The sequence below is a fragment of the Abrus precatorius genome, unplaced genomic scaffold (assembly GCF_003935025.1).
Source record: "Abrus precatorius isolate BTA unplaced genomic scaffold, Abrus_2018 Scaffold9, whole genome shotgun sequence".
Classification (NCBI taxonomy): domain Eukaryota; kingdom Viridiplantae; phylum Streptophyta; class Magnoliopsida; order Fabales; family Fabaceae; genus Abrus; species Abrus precatorius.
Window position 1 is genome coordinate 23531538 of NW_020874439.1, and position 16288 is coordinate 23547825.

Sequence of the window (16288 nt, forward strand, 5' to 3'; positions counted from 1 at the left end):
AATTTATATTATTTATATATTTTAATTGTTTGATAGTATAAAATATTTACATTAGAAGTACATAAAAATAAACTCTTAAGTATTACAATCTTATAACCATATAATTGTATAAATATGAAATAAAATTATATATACATACCTAAGTTTAGTTTTAATTAAATTGTATCATTTTTTTAAAATTGAATTCAAAATCTAATCTAATTCAATAAAAAAGTATTTTTGTAAGTTTTTTCTTTTGATTAGTTTAGTTTTTGGATTTTTTATTCCATTTTTTAAATTTACAATAAATTAAATCAATTTGTTAACGTATCTATCATGAGTTATAATTATATTATATCTTAATGTTCAATGATGAATGGAAATAATGAAATAAAATAAAATAAAATAAGATTGAAATACATTTTTTATTCTTGAAAATATGGCATATTTTTTATTCCTTATATAAATTTTATTTTTAATTTATATATTTAACAAAAAAAATATTTTATGTTTAGTATTTTTTTATAAAAGGTAAAAGATTTTTTAAATTTTTTTTAAATTATTTCTTGAGTTTAGAAGCCTTTCTAAACTTTTGAGGAAGATTCTGTCTCCTTACCTTGAAATTATCTACCAAAAAAATTGAGAAAGAATAAAATAAATTTTGATTAAATTATATCCCATCCCATCTTACTTTATATTCAATTTAAATTATAACTAATATTATTTCATTTAATTAAATTTTGTTAATCTTAACCTTTAAGATTAATTTTAAGTATCTAAAATGAACAAAAATTTATTATAAAATAACATATTCATTATATTAAAGTTATAAAAGTACAATAAATATATTTTTTAATAAAATATTATTATTATTGGTTCCTTGAATTGAGTCCTAAAAATTGAGTTTAATATTTTTTTAAAAAAAAATGTGTTAAAAAGTATGGGTTTTATTAATCTCTACTGTTAGAGTCGAGCTGAAGTATCTAAAAAAATAGTTTTTTGTTGAAAATATACATTCATTGTATTAAAATGTAAAAGTATAATAAATATATTTTAATAAAATTCTACTATTATTTATTTGTTAAATGAGTTACAAAGTGAAGTTATATTTCTAAAATTTTATAGCTAAACTTCCTTGTTAATGGCATCGTTAATAGTTGAATGTGGGTACACCGACAGTTATTTGTGGAAGAAACATTTCTAATTATATATATTTTTTCTTAGTCAATTTGTTCTCCATTGTGATTTTTTATCTCTTATAACATAAAAGCAAACCAAAAAAAGTACCAGGCAAAATAAATAAAAGAAAGAAAAGCAACTTTATTATTCTTTAGGAACAACATTTTGTATCGAATTCTTTATATCTTTATTGCAAGTTGTAAAATTAAGATTTTGTAAATAGAAGTTAACTCATATGTCATTCTTTAATTTAATAACTTAATGACAAAACTATGAAAAATTAAATGTATTTTCTTTTCTTTTTCCTTTTGAGTACGTGGATAAATATGACAATATTTATAAAAACTTGACAACGAATATCTTAAAGGCTACCCTCTATATAAAAGAATTGAAAGTTCATCCTACTATTACAGAGCCTTGATAGATAATGAAAATAAATAGTGGTGATTTAGCAGCATACGTATAAAATAGTTGCACCATCCATTGAATCAAAATTGCAATTGCCATTACCATTTTCTCTGAAATTGGAATACTGCACTGGCACTTCAGAATCAGAATCACACTCTATTACGGGATCACAGTATTGGCTCAATGCCTCCCCCCTCCCCCAAGAAAAGCCGGGTTCAGTTTTCAAAGAATTTGCTAAAGTTTGGAATTTTTCTCTCTAAAGGTGCTTCTACCTCTGACATTGTTCGCATTTTGAAAGCGAACCCCATCATCCTTAAAAAAAGCTTGGAACATCATGTAGTTCCTTTATACCCATTGATGAATAGATTCTCGCAAACTGATAAGGACAAACATGGCTTGAATAAATCTATGCTTGATTCCCTTTTCTTATGTTATTCTGACCATACTAAATGTCAAATGGATGATTAATTATGGAGTTTTGGTTTATGCATTATTAAATTGCTTCTTAAGTGCCTTAGCTAAGTGTATGTCAAATCCATGTTATTTTCTAAAATAAATTTTGATGAAAGAATAGGTCTGAAGTTAAGTGATTTATATTTGGAAATGTTTATTTCTAAGTTTATGATAAAATTTAATATGATATTCTCAATACAAACTCACTTCTAATCTAAGACTCTCAATTTTCAATTTCAATTTATGGAATTCTAAGCCAACTGATTGACTCAAAAAGTCATCACCAAATTAATATTGTCATTAAGTACAACTCACTTGTTATTAAGTCAGGATAACTCATTTAAATAAATAAAACTTGACTATAAATCTGTAAATCTTACATAAACAACATGTAGTCTTATTATAAATATGATTTTATCTTGTTTTCTAGTAACATAAGAAGAAATGAGATATTCTAAACCTCGAAAAACCTGTTATCCAAACTCAAATGTGATGAAAAATTTATGCTTTCAAGTTTTTACAAGGAGGGGTAGCATGATGAAACGGTTGCATGTAGGGGCATAATTTGACATTGGTATCCAGTCATTTGGTGACGGCTCTTTAACTCAATCGGTTGGGATAGAATTCCATGAAATTGAAATTGAAGTTTGTTTTATAAAAACTATTTTCAAGTTTTGTTTTTGAAGGATTAAAATATTTAAACAAAAAAATTAAAGAAATAGTTTCACTAATCATGCAGGTATTATCTAAATGGAAAGTTAATCTTCTATCACATTAAAAACCGGTTAGTAAATTAATGGCAATATGACAAAATAATTTATTGGCGGAATAGTCATACTTTTGGAGCTAAATAAGAAAATTTTAAAGCTTTGGTGTCGATTTGTAGAACAGTCAAATTTAAACGTGATTATATACTTTTTTTTCCCCACAAATCTTAGTGTTTTATTATTCCAATCAACAATGCCAATCAGGTTGGACAGAAAATCATGTTATTCCCCCATTACCGATGTAGTACTAAACCACGTTTCGGCTTTGACGAAATGCAACGAAAAAGAAAAAATGACTGTTAAAAAAAAAAAAAAAAAAGGCAGTATAATTATAGTGCATATTAATCTTTCAATAGAGAGGAGTGTAATTAAAGAAAATACTGTAGTTTAAGCATTGATTAATGGAGGAAAGCATAATTAATTCTGAAAACGAAATCAAAATATTTCAAAGCTATAAAGTTCTAACCACAAATTTCTAACAAATGAAAATAACAGACACTGGCATCAATCGAAAGTTCAAAATGAGATGGTCAAGAAATTAGTGATAGAAAACTTCACAGCCCACTATCAAATTAACAGGTTAACAAAGATTTAAATCAATTGTTATAAACGGAAAGTTATATATCTGATTTAAGATTTAAATTAGCCGAAGAGAAGTTACTTCACAACTAATACAAGAACCGATTTTCAGATGTCAAATCAGTTAACAAATCTTCGGAAAATGAGAAGACATCAAGCACCTGATGAGAAGACATAAGCCAACAATTAACAATCTTCAGCCTCAGACACAATACGAACAGCTACATGGGTATTAGATTTAGATGTCTGCCTGGTCATAATGAGAACCAAAGGGAATACAGTTATATAGGTTGCACTTGCAGCCATTGCATTTCTTCGAAACCTTAAATACTACAAAAACTATCCCCAGTTATAATTATACTGATCTTGCTAATGCACGTACATGCTACAAAATTATTTCACAAGCACATAATCTTGAACTGAGACCAAATTCTAGAAGAATCAGAAGAACATTATACATGGATGACTACAAGTACAGCTGGATGAGCTCATCACTGACAACAGATGGAGTAAGAACACCTAAATCTGTGAAAAGCAGAGTCAGATATTGAGGAGGAGTATAATCCCGGGCAGAACATTCAACCTCAACCTTGGATGGAATAGGTACACCGAAATCAACTGGGCGCAATGCAGGGGCCAAATCCTTTTGGTCCAGAGGGTAAAGACGCGCAAACTGCAGAGTAGCACACACAAGACATGTAATCGCAGAAGTTCCATTCCTAACTAATATAACACTTGTACAAAAAGATGCATGCATTCTAAAGCAGCAACTGAAGCACTAGATTAATTTCTGAAAGCTGGAAATGTACCTTGTAGCTTTCAGCTGCCACATAAACTGGTTTATTCATACTCTTAGCAACCAAAGCAATTTGGTATGTCCCCATCATGTTGATTATACCACCACTTTCAACAACACCATCTGCTCCCACAAATACCATGTCAACCTCATCCATAGTATATGCCACTGCAGAGTCTATTACAAGTTTCACAGGAACATCAAGCTTGGCCAGCTCATTGGACAACCTTAACCCTGTTCTGTCAGGTCTCCCCTCTGCAAATTAAAGCTATGAAGTTTGAACCACAAACTGCTAACAATGAAAATAACAGACATAGCTTCACTCGAGATTTTAAATGATATGTGATCAAGAAATTTAAGTGAGGTAAATCTTCAAAGCCCACCATCAAATTAACAGGCCAACAGAAACAATAAACAGAATTCCCACTCTCCTGCAAAAAATCTTCATGAGAATGTTATAATATTACATTGAGAAAATAGGTCTATTAAGGTCTGTTTTTTGGCACATAAATTTTAGGAGAGGATAATGCTCCATTCCAAGGCAGGGAAAGCTCCCAGACTCGAAGAACACTTACAGAAGACTTACATTTACATCACTCCGAAGAGACGAGAGGGGGTTCAGAACTTGCGACCTGTCAGATGTGAGACTTTCTCTTGCTTCACTCGATCGACTTCTTAGTATTTTATTAAGGTCTACCAGATTTGAGATAACATTTTCCATTTTCATTGATAATTACAAATTTTTTTATCTTGTTTTCTGATTTTAAATAAAGACATGTACTTATGGCAAAAACAAGATTCTTATTATTTAAACTAATATAAACCTTTGGAAACACGAAACAAAAATAAAAAGTAATGTCATTGAATAACACATTGTGAAAACAATAAACGTTTTCTTAAATGAAGCAGGCTCTTATTGATTCAATTTCAATTTAAATGAAGTAAATCTGAACCTGACCATAAAATGACACATGCGAAAGTTGAAACACGAATCGAAAGAGAGAGAAATAGGAAAACCTGTGCAGAAGACTCGAAAAAGTTTGTTATTTTGTGCAGCGAGTTTGAGAACTTCAAAGACAACTCTGGAGAAACCATGAACCAAAATCGTACAACCATCAAAGATAAAATCCTGACTCAGCATTGCAATAATTTTACGAGCCTGCAACAAAAAAAATAAATCAATTGAGGAACCAACAATGAGAGTGAGTGTACTGAATCAAGTGATTGTCACCTTGTACGAGATTTCCCCAAACTTCTCGGCGCGTTCAATTAAGCGCGACTTCGCTGAATTGAAATCTTCGTATTCCAAAGCGGAAGTCCTCGTCACATATCGCATGAACAAATCGCACCCTGCCGTCAACGAAATCGAGGTTGTATCCCAATTCTGCATGTAGATGTAGTGGTGTTAATTAAAATTCAAAATAATAGGTTAATTTTGATTAAAAATGAGATTAAGAGAAGAGAGAGAGACTTTGAGAGAATCGGAGGCGTTTTTGAGTTGGATTTCGAGTTGCATCATGGTGGTGGCCTTGCTGGAGTGGATGACGGCGGCGAGGGCGCGAATGGCGGCGACGGCCTCGGCCAAATCGGGGTGTTTGCGCCATCTATTGAACTCATCGATGACGGAGAAGGGTTTGTTGTCGTTATGTATGTCATGGTCATCATGATGAGGGTCATGATGATGTGGATGTGGATGGGTGGCAGACTCCGCTTGCGCGAGCCACTCTCTGCTCACTACTCCAAAGTGCGCCAATCTGTTCTCATAGTATGCCGATGTCTTCCGATTCTCCATTCAATGCGTCGTCGTTTTCCTCCTTTCTCTCCTCACCGCATTTTCCTCTCGCCAGTTTGTACCATAGTTATGATAATATTTGTTTACATTTAACTCTTTTAAAATTAAAAAAAAAAAAATAAGAAAATTGAAATACATACAGCATTAATTTAAATTAAAATATCTCACTTCAAATTAAAGGTAAATAAAATCTTCATTTATCATTTCACATATTTATTTTATGTAAGAGGAGTCAAATTAATGCTCCATCATAAACACATGACAACGGTAAAATGCAAAATCAGTGCTGGAAAATACGAGTAATCCAATCACGAGAACAAAATTCAAGTTAAAATTTAATTACCCGTCTTTAAGCCTTGCATTGACAACTTGATTTTTTGATACAAATGATGATACAAAACGGGTCAAAAGAATGTTTAAGATAAATTGGCATTTCAAAAAAGGAAAAAAAATTGTAGAACTACTAGCTTCCATAAAATGCTACGACTTGTGGCAGACCACTGCGGTGCAGGATAAATCACTGTCTATGCTCCACAAATTCAACTCTTCAAGCCATTTCTGAATTGAATCCAGCTCCACCTCAGTTGACCAATACACCAACTTTTTATTTCCAAGAGAAGATCCACTAACATTACCAGAGCCAATTTTCGTGCCAAAAGAAGTCTCATCAACTCTTCTAATCCTCGCACCATTCTGTTCCAACAATTTTGTTACAATATTCACAAAGCTTAAGCTACTACCAAGGGTTGGTGAATCTTTTCCTGCCAAAGATTCTGCCTTGGCTACAACCTTGGACACAAAGTCATCAACCCAGATTTTCTCACTAGAAGATGAGCTTTTAACATAAAAGAGTTCCAAGTTGTTTGCAACAAAGAAGTCATCATTGGGATCTCTGGCCTCAGACAAGAGGTCTGAAGTGAGAAGCATGCTCCCATCCATAACCCAAGTGTTATACTTATTCTCGATACAAATTTTAATTACTTGTGTCTTTGTCAAAATACCCTTGATGGTCTCAATACTTGAACCTTGCGAAGTCAATTTATACAATCCAACGCTACTTATAAATTGGTCTACATCAATTACAGGATGTCCCCTCCTTGCCAGATCAAATAAGAAGTCAGATGGAGGGCCCATGAGTAAGTAATTCCTGATATTTAGCCTCTCAAAGTAGCACAGTATGTTTCTTGCTATAGCATTTGACACCCCGAAGAGATTTACGAAGAAGACACTATCTTGTTTCCAAAGAGAACGAAGAAAAGATCCTAGTTCTTCTAGGTTCCCAACAACCTTTTCAGGATGTACTTCTCTGAAACAAAAATCGAACCATTTTAAACTACTCAAAGGTTGCATTTCCAAAAGGTTGAAGTCCAGAGATCTTTCCTCTAGTAATTTAGAATCAGGTCCAGCAGTTTTCCCGTAGTTCACTCCCGCATCTCTGTGAGAGACACTTAATGCTCTCTCATGCAAAAAATTTGAATAGATATTAAAATAACCACGGGATTGAATAAACTTAATAAACCAAGGTGTCCAAATTCTCTCTCCCATCTTCTTATACCATCCTGTAGTCACCTGGACAAAATTTCAGAACTGAAATTAGGGATGAACTGAACTGCTAAAGGATAAAAGTCAGTTAAATGATAATTGGATGATATTAAAGAACAAGAGAGGTTTTCTTCTTTTAAAGCATTTTATTACCATCCCCTCAAGAAATGGTTTATTCCCTTTTGCTTTGTTTTTGTCGTACCACAACCTAAACTCTTTCCATGGCTTTGGAAAGAGAACTTGACCCCATGTGCCAACCAACTGATACAAGAAAAGTCGTGTCTGATCATCCAACTGTAATTTGTTTCCATGTTTACCTGAAGTCAGAAACCAATTATATCATCAATAAACTGTACGGAAGTAATGAAGAAGCAGATTACAATCACATAATAATACAGGAAAGTCACATAAACTTGTTTAACAAAAAGCTTCCCCAATTCTCTATTTTGTCATATCCATTTTCAAATCACAACACCACAAAAAGAAGGTTCAACTTGGCAGCATTTTGTTGCTCGTTCACACAGCCTAGCGTATCTATATAATGGATTGAACCAAAATCCTGAAAACACAGCAACAAGCTATAACACAGACAACCCCATGTTCCCCATTCCACTAAAACATCATCTTTTCATAATCCCAAGTTCTTATCCTACCAAAAAGAAAAAACTAGCAATTAGCTAAGCACTCATTACACATCCAATAGAATGCTCCCTAATAGAAGCTTCTTTGAAAGCCATTTCTGTTCTATCTCTCTTACAAATAACACAGGCAACGAACATGTAACAACACCACGAAGTAACCAGATTCGTCTAACATCAAAACTTCACCAGCTACCAACAATAAAGCGCCAAAATTTCAAACAAAAATAAATAACTAAAGAGAAAATGGTACCTGGAACAAACCTTGCTCGTTGCAACGAGACTCCATAGATGGATGGGCTATAATTGGAACCATTGTAATAGAAATTCAAAATCAATGTCTTAACGAACTCATAGTAAAGCGACGAAACCTCCAAATCATCCTCCACAATGAACGCAACCTCGTCATCGGAACTTGGCCACCACGCCTCCAACCACTGTGCCTGCAAACCCACGTTGCTGGTTCTGTAATGCACCACTTTTTCGCCGAATTTCCAATCGAACCCATCAACGTACTCCAAAATCCGATGCGATTCACGAAGCTTGTGATCCACGGAGGAGGCGTTGTCGAGGGAAAAATGGTCAATGTGAATATGAAGGTGAACGCGGTCGCCGAGGTAATCGGCGGCGGCGAGGGAACGGAGGCACCGGGAGAGAGAATCGAGGCGGTTAAAGGCGAGGACTTTGATGACGAAAGTGAAGTTGGGGAAAAGGGGGTTTCGGGTTCGAATTGGGGTAGAGAGAGTGAAATTGGGGTTGAATTCGGGGATTGAAGGAGGGAAAGTAGAATGGTGGAGAGTGTAGAAGATGAAAGCGGCGAGGGAGATGAAGATCAGTGGGAGGAATTGCCTTTTGGGTCCCACCATTGGATAGGGTTTTCAGAGTGTAAAGATTTATACATAACACTGCAAATTGGGGTTTTCAGGAGGAGGAGGAGGAAGAAGAGACAGATCTTCCTGCGAACACAGTGACGACGAGCTTGTGAAATCACGTCGAAACGATGTAAGGTATTGCAGTGGAGTAAAGTAAGACACTTTTCATAAATACCAGTGTTGTTTAATTAATCTTGTTTAAAATAAGTATTATCAGAATGACATTTTTATAATTAAAGGTAAAAGTAAAATATATTTTAATCCAAATGACTAGGACATATTGTGTTTTTTTTTTTTAATTAATTACAAAAGTATTGCTTTATTCTTATAGTTTTACGTTGGAAGCAAAAAAATAAAATAAAATGTAAAGTTACGTGTTATTTCAAATTTTTTTGAATAAGTATAAAAATAGTTTAAAGTGAAACTTTAATCTAAATAGAGTGTCTAAGATAAATAAAAATAGAGTTTGAATTGAAGAGTTTACTCTCTCTTTTTTTATTTTTGTATTTTTCTTGTTTCAGTTGTTTACATTTATAGGATATCTATGTATTGGAATATTGAGGTTGAATCCAACCATTTTGAACATTTTATGATAAGTTAGAGGATCATAAAATGTAAATATTAAAGATTAAGATTCAAATCATATCACATCCAATCCAAATATTACACGTGTCCCTCTCCTCTCCTCATAAAATTTGTTACTATCATTAATGTCCTCTCATACTTTATTTTTACAACAAATTCTTACATATATTTTGTAATTTTTTAAAAAAATTAATATTTAGAGGGATAAGAAACTTTATAATATTTAAATAAATTAAATAAGAAAAAAAGACAAACAATCATTTAATAATAGAAATATTTTATGAAAAGCTTATTTTTTTAAAAAAGAGATCAAATTTTAAAAGAATATATAATCTTTTTTAATAATATACGTGTATGTATGTATCTTTAGGTCAAGTGTGTATTTATATATCTGAATTACTAGATTGAACCAGATAGAGCTTGGTCCAATGATATCACTTTATACAAATTTTACCTAAAATGCATTCAATGGACAGTGTTTTTAAGTAAATAATTTAATTAAATATTTATTTTAGAATTTTTTATTATATAAAAAATTATAATATAAAATTGATTGTAGAATTTATTAAAATAAAAAATCATTTTGATAAATTGTATCACAAAATAATTATTAAAATAAATTAAAAAATTATAAAACTCGCAAACTAATTTATAGGTTATCAAAAAAAAAAATTATAATTTTTTTTATCAAACATTCTTTAAAATATCACGAATTCTTTTAAACACTCTTTTAGAACAAAAGATTCATTTATATTCCTTACACAAGAGTATAATTTAATTAATACTTAATTTTTTTAAATATAAATTATTAAAACAAACTTTAACTCTTTTAATAATTTTTTTATAAGCAGAATCAAAATCTAGATCGAACGGCTTGGTCAGTGATAAAACTGCAGTAAAATAGTATCATCACCGCGCAGGACTGAGTTTTTCATTTTAACGTAAAATAATGTATTCTTCATTAAAGATAATACTACACACTTTATTATTATTATTATTATTATTATTATTATTATTATTATTATTAACTAAAATTTATTAAAAATTAAAAAATGCAAATTTAAAAATAAAAATAATAAGATATATGTAATTTTTATAATTTTTTAGTAAATTTTAATAAAAAATATATCACAAAGAATATATTATTAACATTATTCCATTTTCTATAATTTACTGGAAAGGAAGGGAAGCACATATATTTACTCCCTAATTTGTCCTTGATTATGATTATAATACATTAAAATGATGTAATTTGCCTTACTTTTTTTCTCTTTTAATTTTATGCACACATCTCTCTGTTTGTTACAGAATGATTTACTCATTTTATTTTATCTCCTAATTTCAAAAAACTGTATAAATAATAGTGGAATAATACAAATTTATTATTTTTTAAAAAATCTTTAAAAATATATAATAAAATTAAGAAATAATATTTTTTTCAAATAAAAATACTTTTTTTAACTGAATGCTTCTGAGTTGTTGGGTGATGTCGCTGATGGATCCATTCAAAGTTCACTGCTTTTTTTCCTTTCTTTTATTTCAGTAAAATACGTGGTTATATTTGGACAATGCAGTCTTAACCGTGTGGCATCATCCTTGCTAAAATTATTAGCAAAGTAGCATTTTCTGGAATCATTTACAATAATACTTATCAATTGTTTATACCACATAAGTGGTTGTTGTTCTCTTTAATTAATACAGTGTATTGTATTAATTAGTAATTAACTCTTGCAAGTTGCAACCATGGGACCAAAATTTACTTCTGTGGCATCTGGCATGGCAGCTTGGTTTACTTGCAGTGTAATATACTCTAATTTAGATAAACTTTTTATTAAATATTTATAGAAGCTAAAAATGAAGTAAATAAGTTGAAATCAGTTTATGCTTTTTTTTAAAAAAAAATTCATCTAACTTTTCTAAAATTTAAATACATAAATTATTTTTAACTTATAAAAAAATTATTTATTTTTTATATTATTTGTTTTCCCTTACAACATTATTTTATTTATTCAAATTGGGTGTATATATCAGAGAGTACTCTTGCCTTCTGAACTGAATTATAGAATAAGGGAAAACTTCAATAATAATAAGAGGAAGCATAACATAGTATGGAATTGCACTTGGAATTTCAAGATTGGACGTGATTGTTAGACAGAACTCACCACAGACATCTCCAAAGCTTAATCTTGAAACTGAATTTAGCAACAGATTCCATAAAGCTAGAACACTTACCCAAGATGCAATTAATTACTACAGTGCACTATGCTGCTTCCAAAACACTCACATTTTACAGTTGATAAGGTTGTATGCTACAACAAGCCCCATAGTTAGAGAAATATCTATATTTGGCTCCACTACCATTGTAAAAACATCGTCTCCTAAGTCAACTCCACAACGTGACTTCTTTCTCCTTAGCTGCTCATAAAAAAAACACAAAATATGTGTAAAATACAAACACACATATGTATGATCTTTACCAAACTTTGCTAACAAGATGTTAAGAAATCTTACTTCTGCAACCAACCCTCCAAGCTCATCAGATATTTTGCAAGTTGACTTGCATGTGCTGCTTTCTATTTTATGAGTATATGGTTCGTTTTTGTCCAATCCAAGTTCAACTTCATAAGTTGAACCACCTCTAGTGATCCTATAACTTTTAGTAACTCGAAAACATGGTCCTTTGTTGTCATCCCTTTTGGCGGGGTATCTGTGACCCTCCCAAAACTTGGACAACTTATGTTGCTACATGCACATACACAACATTAAAAATCAGTTTAACTTGTGACAATTTTTTTAACTTGTATAGAATTATGACAGTAAACTAAATTGTAATTATAAAAATGAATAATTTTTAATTATATAAAAACTTATAATTGAAAGACATAAAAGAAAAATTTATCCTATAAATATAATATATTATGAATGAAGATTGAGCTATTTTACGTGAAAATATCCAAAACACACATTCAAGGATACGAAAGTTGTTTACCTTTTTCAGTATGGTAAACAAGATATCGCCCTTTTGATCCATTAGATGAACTTGATCTCTGTAGGAGCAGTTGTAGTTATCAACTCGAAATGCAATTTGGCCATTGGAATCAAAGACAGTACATCCTTTTCCGTTGAGTACCAGAGATTTCATCCACAGGGTAAAAGTCTCTTGCTTGGAAGTGAAATTGCAAGTAGGAGAGGAATGCAGTGCTTGGTGGGGATGAACTTTTCCCATGGTTGAAATTGTGTATGACACATATAACAAGTAAAAGAGCTTTTATATACTAATAATATGGGACAATCATAGCCACATGAAAGTATTTAATCAGATTAGTCGTTTAAAAGAAGAAGACCTCTACATTAATTATTATCTTTATACATATGGCAATTAGTGGTTTGAGATGCAGGCAAAACATAGAATAATTAAACTAAACACACATGATATAAAATACAATATCATGTCTACCACCCTTCTGTCCTTCTATAATTTGATTTATTGACTTCTTTAGAATTAAAGCAAAACTCCACAACTGCAACCGTAAGCTGTTTAATATTAATTCCATTAAACCTTATCAATACAGTAGTCACTCTTTGCTTCATGTCATCTCAAACTTTCAATCTATCTTTATATATAATTTTATGAATTTTAAATGAAAGTAATTTTAAGAATCATATTAGATAAATATTAGTTTTCTTCTTCGTTATATCATGTAGCTTTTAATACTTTAAATAATTATTTTTTTTATCAGTAATTAAAATATTTTTTAATTACCTATTAAATTTTAAAATAGTTATAAAATATATATTTTATTTTTATTTAAAATTTTAATTTAATTTAATAATGCATGTTACTAGTTGTTACAAAAAGAAAAACTCAAGTCTTTCCCACTTGGCTTATGATGAAATGCATATCAATTGGGTTGGCTAATATTTCATCCAACAATATATTTATATTACTAGTTGCAGAATACAAAACTTTCATTGTGCACCCCTTTAATTTTTTTAATATTAAAATATCTTTAAATATTTTTAAAATTGTACTTTTAACTAATGCTGTTGTTTTTTCCATTAAAGTCTTGCATTAAATAAGAATCTAGATAAAAAAATAATTAATAAAATATTCATATTTTTAATTTATTGAGGGGCCTTTTAAAAAATAAAACATTTTATATTAAAATGAGATGAACTTGAACAATTTTTTTTTTTTGAAATTTCATAATTAATTTAATTTAAAACTAACATCTCAATTAGTTTACTAGTTATTTTCTATGAAAAGGACAAACAATGGCAAGAGAATATGTCATTGAACTAAAACAAGGGCAATGGCTTTCAACCTAGTCTATATATCTAGGTACTCATTCTGAATGAACATTAAAATTTTGGTATTTGTCGCATAAGCATGAGCTCAAGTGTGTGTTTTTCTTAAACGATGATCTGGATAAATTTTTTTTAATATTTTACCAAGACCTAGCCTACCCTCCACTTTTAAAATAAAATATTTGTCACATATGCTTTTAATATTAAAAAAAATTGATATTACAAAATGTTAAATATTTTTTTTATCAGTTGAAAATCTTATAAACCCATAAAGTATTCAGTGTTTTTTATTTAATAAAGTTAAAAATAATGATAAATTCCAACACAAAATTATATGCAATTGTTATAAAAATATATATTAGTTAATGTTAAACCAAAATTTGTCAGATATAACGAAAACTAAACAAACAGCTGGAGACAATCACTCTCCTATCCATTTGCTGCATTTTATGACATTAACTAATCCTGCATGTTATGTGTTTCCAACTTCTTTGTTCTACCTACTTTTCTTGCTAAATCTACGGAGAAAGTAAAAGATGAAATATTAACGAAACATTTTTATAATTACTTAAAATTTATTAAAAATATAAATATAATAATTGAATCCATATATAGCTCTAGGAGTAAAAATCAACCTTATATTTTCAATCGTTGTAACTTATAATTTAGATTTTGATACATTAACTTAAACATCAAAGCTGAAAGCATTATTAAATCATGATTAATGTGAAATAAATGTATAAAGTAATAGGTTGCTTGTTGCTTAAATTATAGGCTGTATTATGAATCATTTATGTCCAAAGCCTTTTGGATTCAACCACGAAAACACGCGCTTTCGTTTTGTGGATAAAGTTGGCGAATGCGATGTGCATTGTGCTTCTCCTCAACCATTTCCTTTCCTCAATAATAACGATGTTTTTAATATATGTAAAAAGATACACAATAAAAATTTATACAAAATAATTTTTATAAAATATTATATAATATTATAAAATTTAATATATTAATAATATTTTAGAGTTTAATTTTAATACATTTTAATGTAAAAGTTCGTACACTGTCACCTAATTAACATATACCATAAATATTCATTTTATAAAAATTAACAATTTTTTATTGATGTAATAATTCATGATTAGTTGAAAGTGTAATAAAATTTAGACTGTTAGTGTACTCAACTTAAATTATATTTTAATAAAATTTATTATTTTTTAATTTTTATGTCTGTCCAAATCTCTTGTAATTAATTTTCTTTTCTTTTAAATGCAATATACAAAAGTGTAAGATGTATTATCATTCTTATCCCTCCTATTTTTTCTTTCCTTTTCCTTTCAAATGAAGTTGCACTAAAAAGATATATGGATTTTTATATAAAACAAAAAGGACATTCGTGTAATTGCATGTGCCTTCTTAATTATTTTCTGCTTTGACTTTCATTACCTTCGTTTCGTGAACTTTGACGAGTCATGCGGTGGCCTGTTACCTTGACTTTATAAAACACAGAGACACATGAATATAAAATTTTAATTTAAATATTTTTAAGTAACGGCCAATCATAACTAATTTTATACTATTACATTCACAATGTCTCTATTTTCTCTTGAGAAATAAAAAGTGGACGAACATTTTCAAGGGAAATTTATTAAGTTGATAGTTTTGATTTTGTCATGCACAGATGAGGTCTCTTTCTGGGGTCACAGGGAAAAAAATAAAAGGGTAACTAAAACGATGACTGGTTTCTAAAGAAAAAAAATGGAACAAAAAGCGAAATGGAAAAGTCATCACTCAATTGCCATAAACAAATCCGATTTTTCTAAGGATCCTTCCTTTCTCAAATTCGTGTAAACGGATAGAATTCCAGACAGTTGTTACAATTATTATTTTATCATTATTATCATTATTGTATTGTAATATTATTCTTCCCCTGAATTTCAGATATAATTTTGTGGATGACGATGATGTTTAATGGATAAACAAGATCCAAATTTGAAGTCGTAGATGATTCATTCTGCAACGGATCGTTTCTGGGTCCGTGTTGGTTTCCCTTGATATCTCTCTTCTTCGTCGCTCTCTCTCTCTTCCTTGCACGTATGAAGTTTCGGTGTAACAGGGTGTGTTAACTACGTGGGGGCAAATCTGGTTTGCAACGTTTTTTAAAGTTTACCTAAGGAGGATCTGATTGTGATCTTGTGTTGTTTCAAATGGGGGATTTTGATCAGCATTTGATGGAGCTCTATGCTTGAATTTCCTGTTTGATCACAAGGGTTGCTTTGTTTGATTGGTTGAAGAAATATGGTTTTTTGGGGTTGAAGTTTCCGTTCCTGCCCCTCTGGGCAATGGGTCTGTTTTGCAATGGGGAGAAGTGGGGTTAACCTCTTGAGTTGGCATGA

The 16288-nt window shown here is 30.3% G+C and overlaps 3 protein-coding genes across 5 annotated transcripts; all 3 read right to left on the reverse strand.

Moving 5' to 3' along the window:
* Positions 1-3391: 3391 nt before the first annotated feature.
* On the reverse strand, positions 3392-6009 carry LOC113849959 (translation initiation factor eIF-2B subunit alpha-like). Of its 3 annotated transcripts, none has more exons than XM_027480240.1 (5): positions 5633-6009; positions 5393-5545; positions 5179-5320; positions 4175-4416; positions 3392-4038 (listed from the first exon to the last, which is right to left on the reverse strand). In XM_027480240.1, the coding sequence occupies exons 1-5, from the start codon at positions 5951-5953 to the stop codon at positions 3832-3834; spliced, it is 1065 nt and encodes a 354-aa protein (XP_027336041.1). In that variant the 5' UTR covers positions 5954-6009; the 3' UTR covers positions 3392-3831. The 3 variants fall into 3 exon arrangements, with proteins under 3 accessions (XP_027336041.1, XP_027336043.1, XP_027336042.1); XM_027480242.1 differs by having other exon boundaries at positions 3596-4038; positions 4175-4284; XM_027480241.1 differs by having other exon boundaries at positions 3596-4038; positions 4175-4338.
* Positions 6010-6307: 298 nt separating this feature from the next.
* Positions 6308-9123, reverse strand: LOC113849958. Its single transcript, XM_027480239.1, has 3 exons — positions 8387-9123; positions 7649-7812; positions 6308-7522 (listed from the first exon to the last, which is right to left on the reverse strand). Exons 1-3 carry the CDS (start codon positions 8997-8999, stop codon positions 6434-6436), a joined length of 1866 nt encoding a protein of 621 aa, XP_027336040.1. The 5' UTR covers positions 9000-9123; the 3' UTR covers positions 6308-6433.
* Positions 9124-11870: 2747 nt separating this feature from the next.
* Positions 11871-12816, reverse strand: LOC113849960 (protein LURP-one-related 11-like). Its single transcript, XM_027480243.1, has 3 exons — positions 12580-12816; positions 12102-12332; positions 11871-12005 (listed from the first exon to the last, which is right to left on the reverse strand). The coding sequence occupies exons 1-3, from the start codon at positions 12814-12816 to the stop codon at positions 11871-11873; spliced, it is 603 nt and encodes a 200-aa protein (XP_027336044.1).
* Positions 12817-16288: the final 3472 nt, after the last annotated feature.

Coding starts and splice junctions, on each gene's coding strand:
- LOC113849959 (XM_027480240.1), bottom strand. CDS start 5,953: ATGGAGAATCGGAAGACATCGGCATACTATGAGAACAGATTGGCGCAC. Junction 5,546..5,632: donor ACGCCTCCGATTCTCTCAAA/GTCTCTCTCTCT, acceptor ATCTACATGCAG/AATTGGGATACAACCTCGAT. Junction 4,039..4,174: donor TGGCAGCTGAAAGCTACAAG/GTACATTTCCAG, acceptor GCTACTCTGCAG/TTTGCGCGTCTTTACCCTCT.
- LOC113849958 (XM_027480239.1), bottom strand. CDS start 8,999: ATGGTGGGACCCAAAAGGCAATTCCTCCCACTGATCTTCATCTCCCTC. Junction 7,813..8,386: donor ACGAGCAAGGTTTGTTCCAG/GTACCATTTTCT, acceptor TTCTGACTTCAG/GTAAACATGGAAACAAATTA. Junction 7,523..7,648: donor AACCATTTCTTGAGGGGATG/GTAATAAAATGC, acceptor AATTTTGTCCAG/GTGACTACAGGATGGTATAA.
- LOC113849960 (XM_027480243.1), bottom strand. CDS start 12,816: ATGGGAAAAGTTCATCCCCACCAAGCACTGCATTCCTCTCCTACTTGC. Junction 12,333..12,579: donor TGTTTACCATACTGAAAAAG/GTAAACAACTTT, acceptor ATGTGCATGTAG/CAACATAAGTTGTCCAAGTT. Junction 12,006..12,101: donor TTGGAGGGTTGGTTGCAGAA/GTAAGATTTCTT, acceptor TTTTATGAGCAG/CTAAGGAGAAAGAAGTCACG.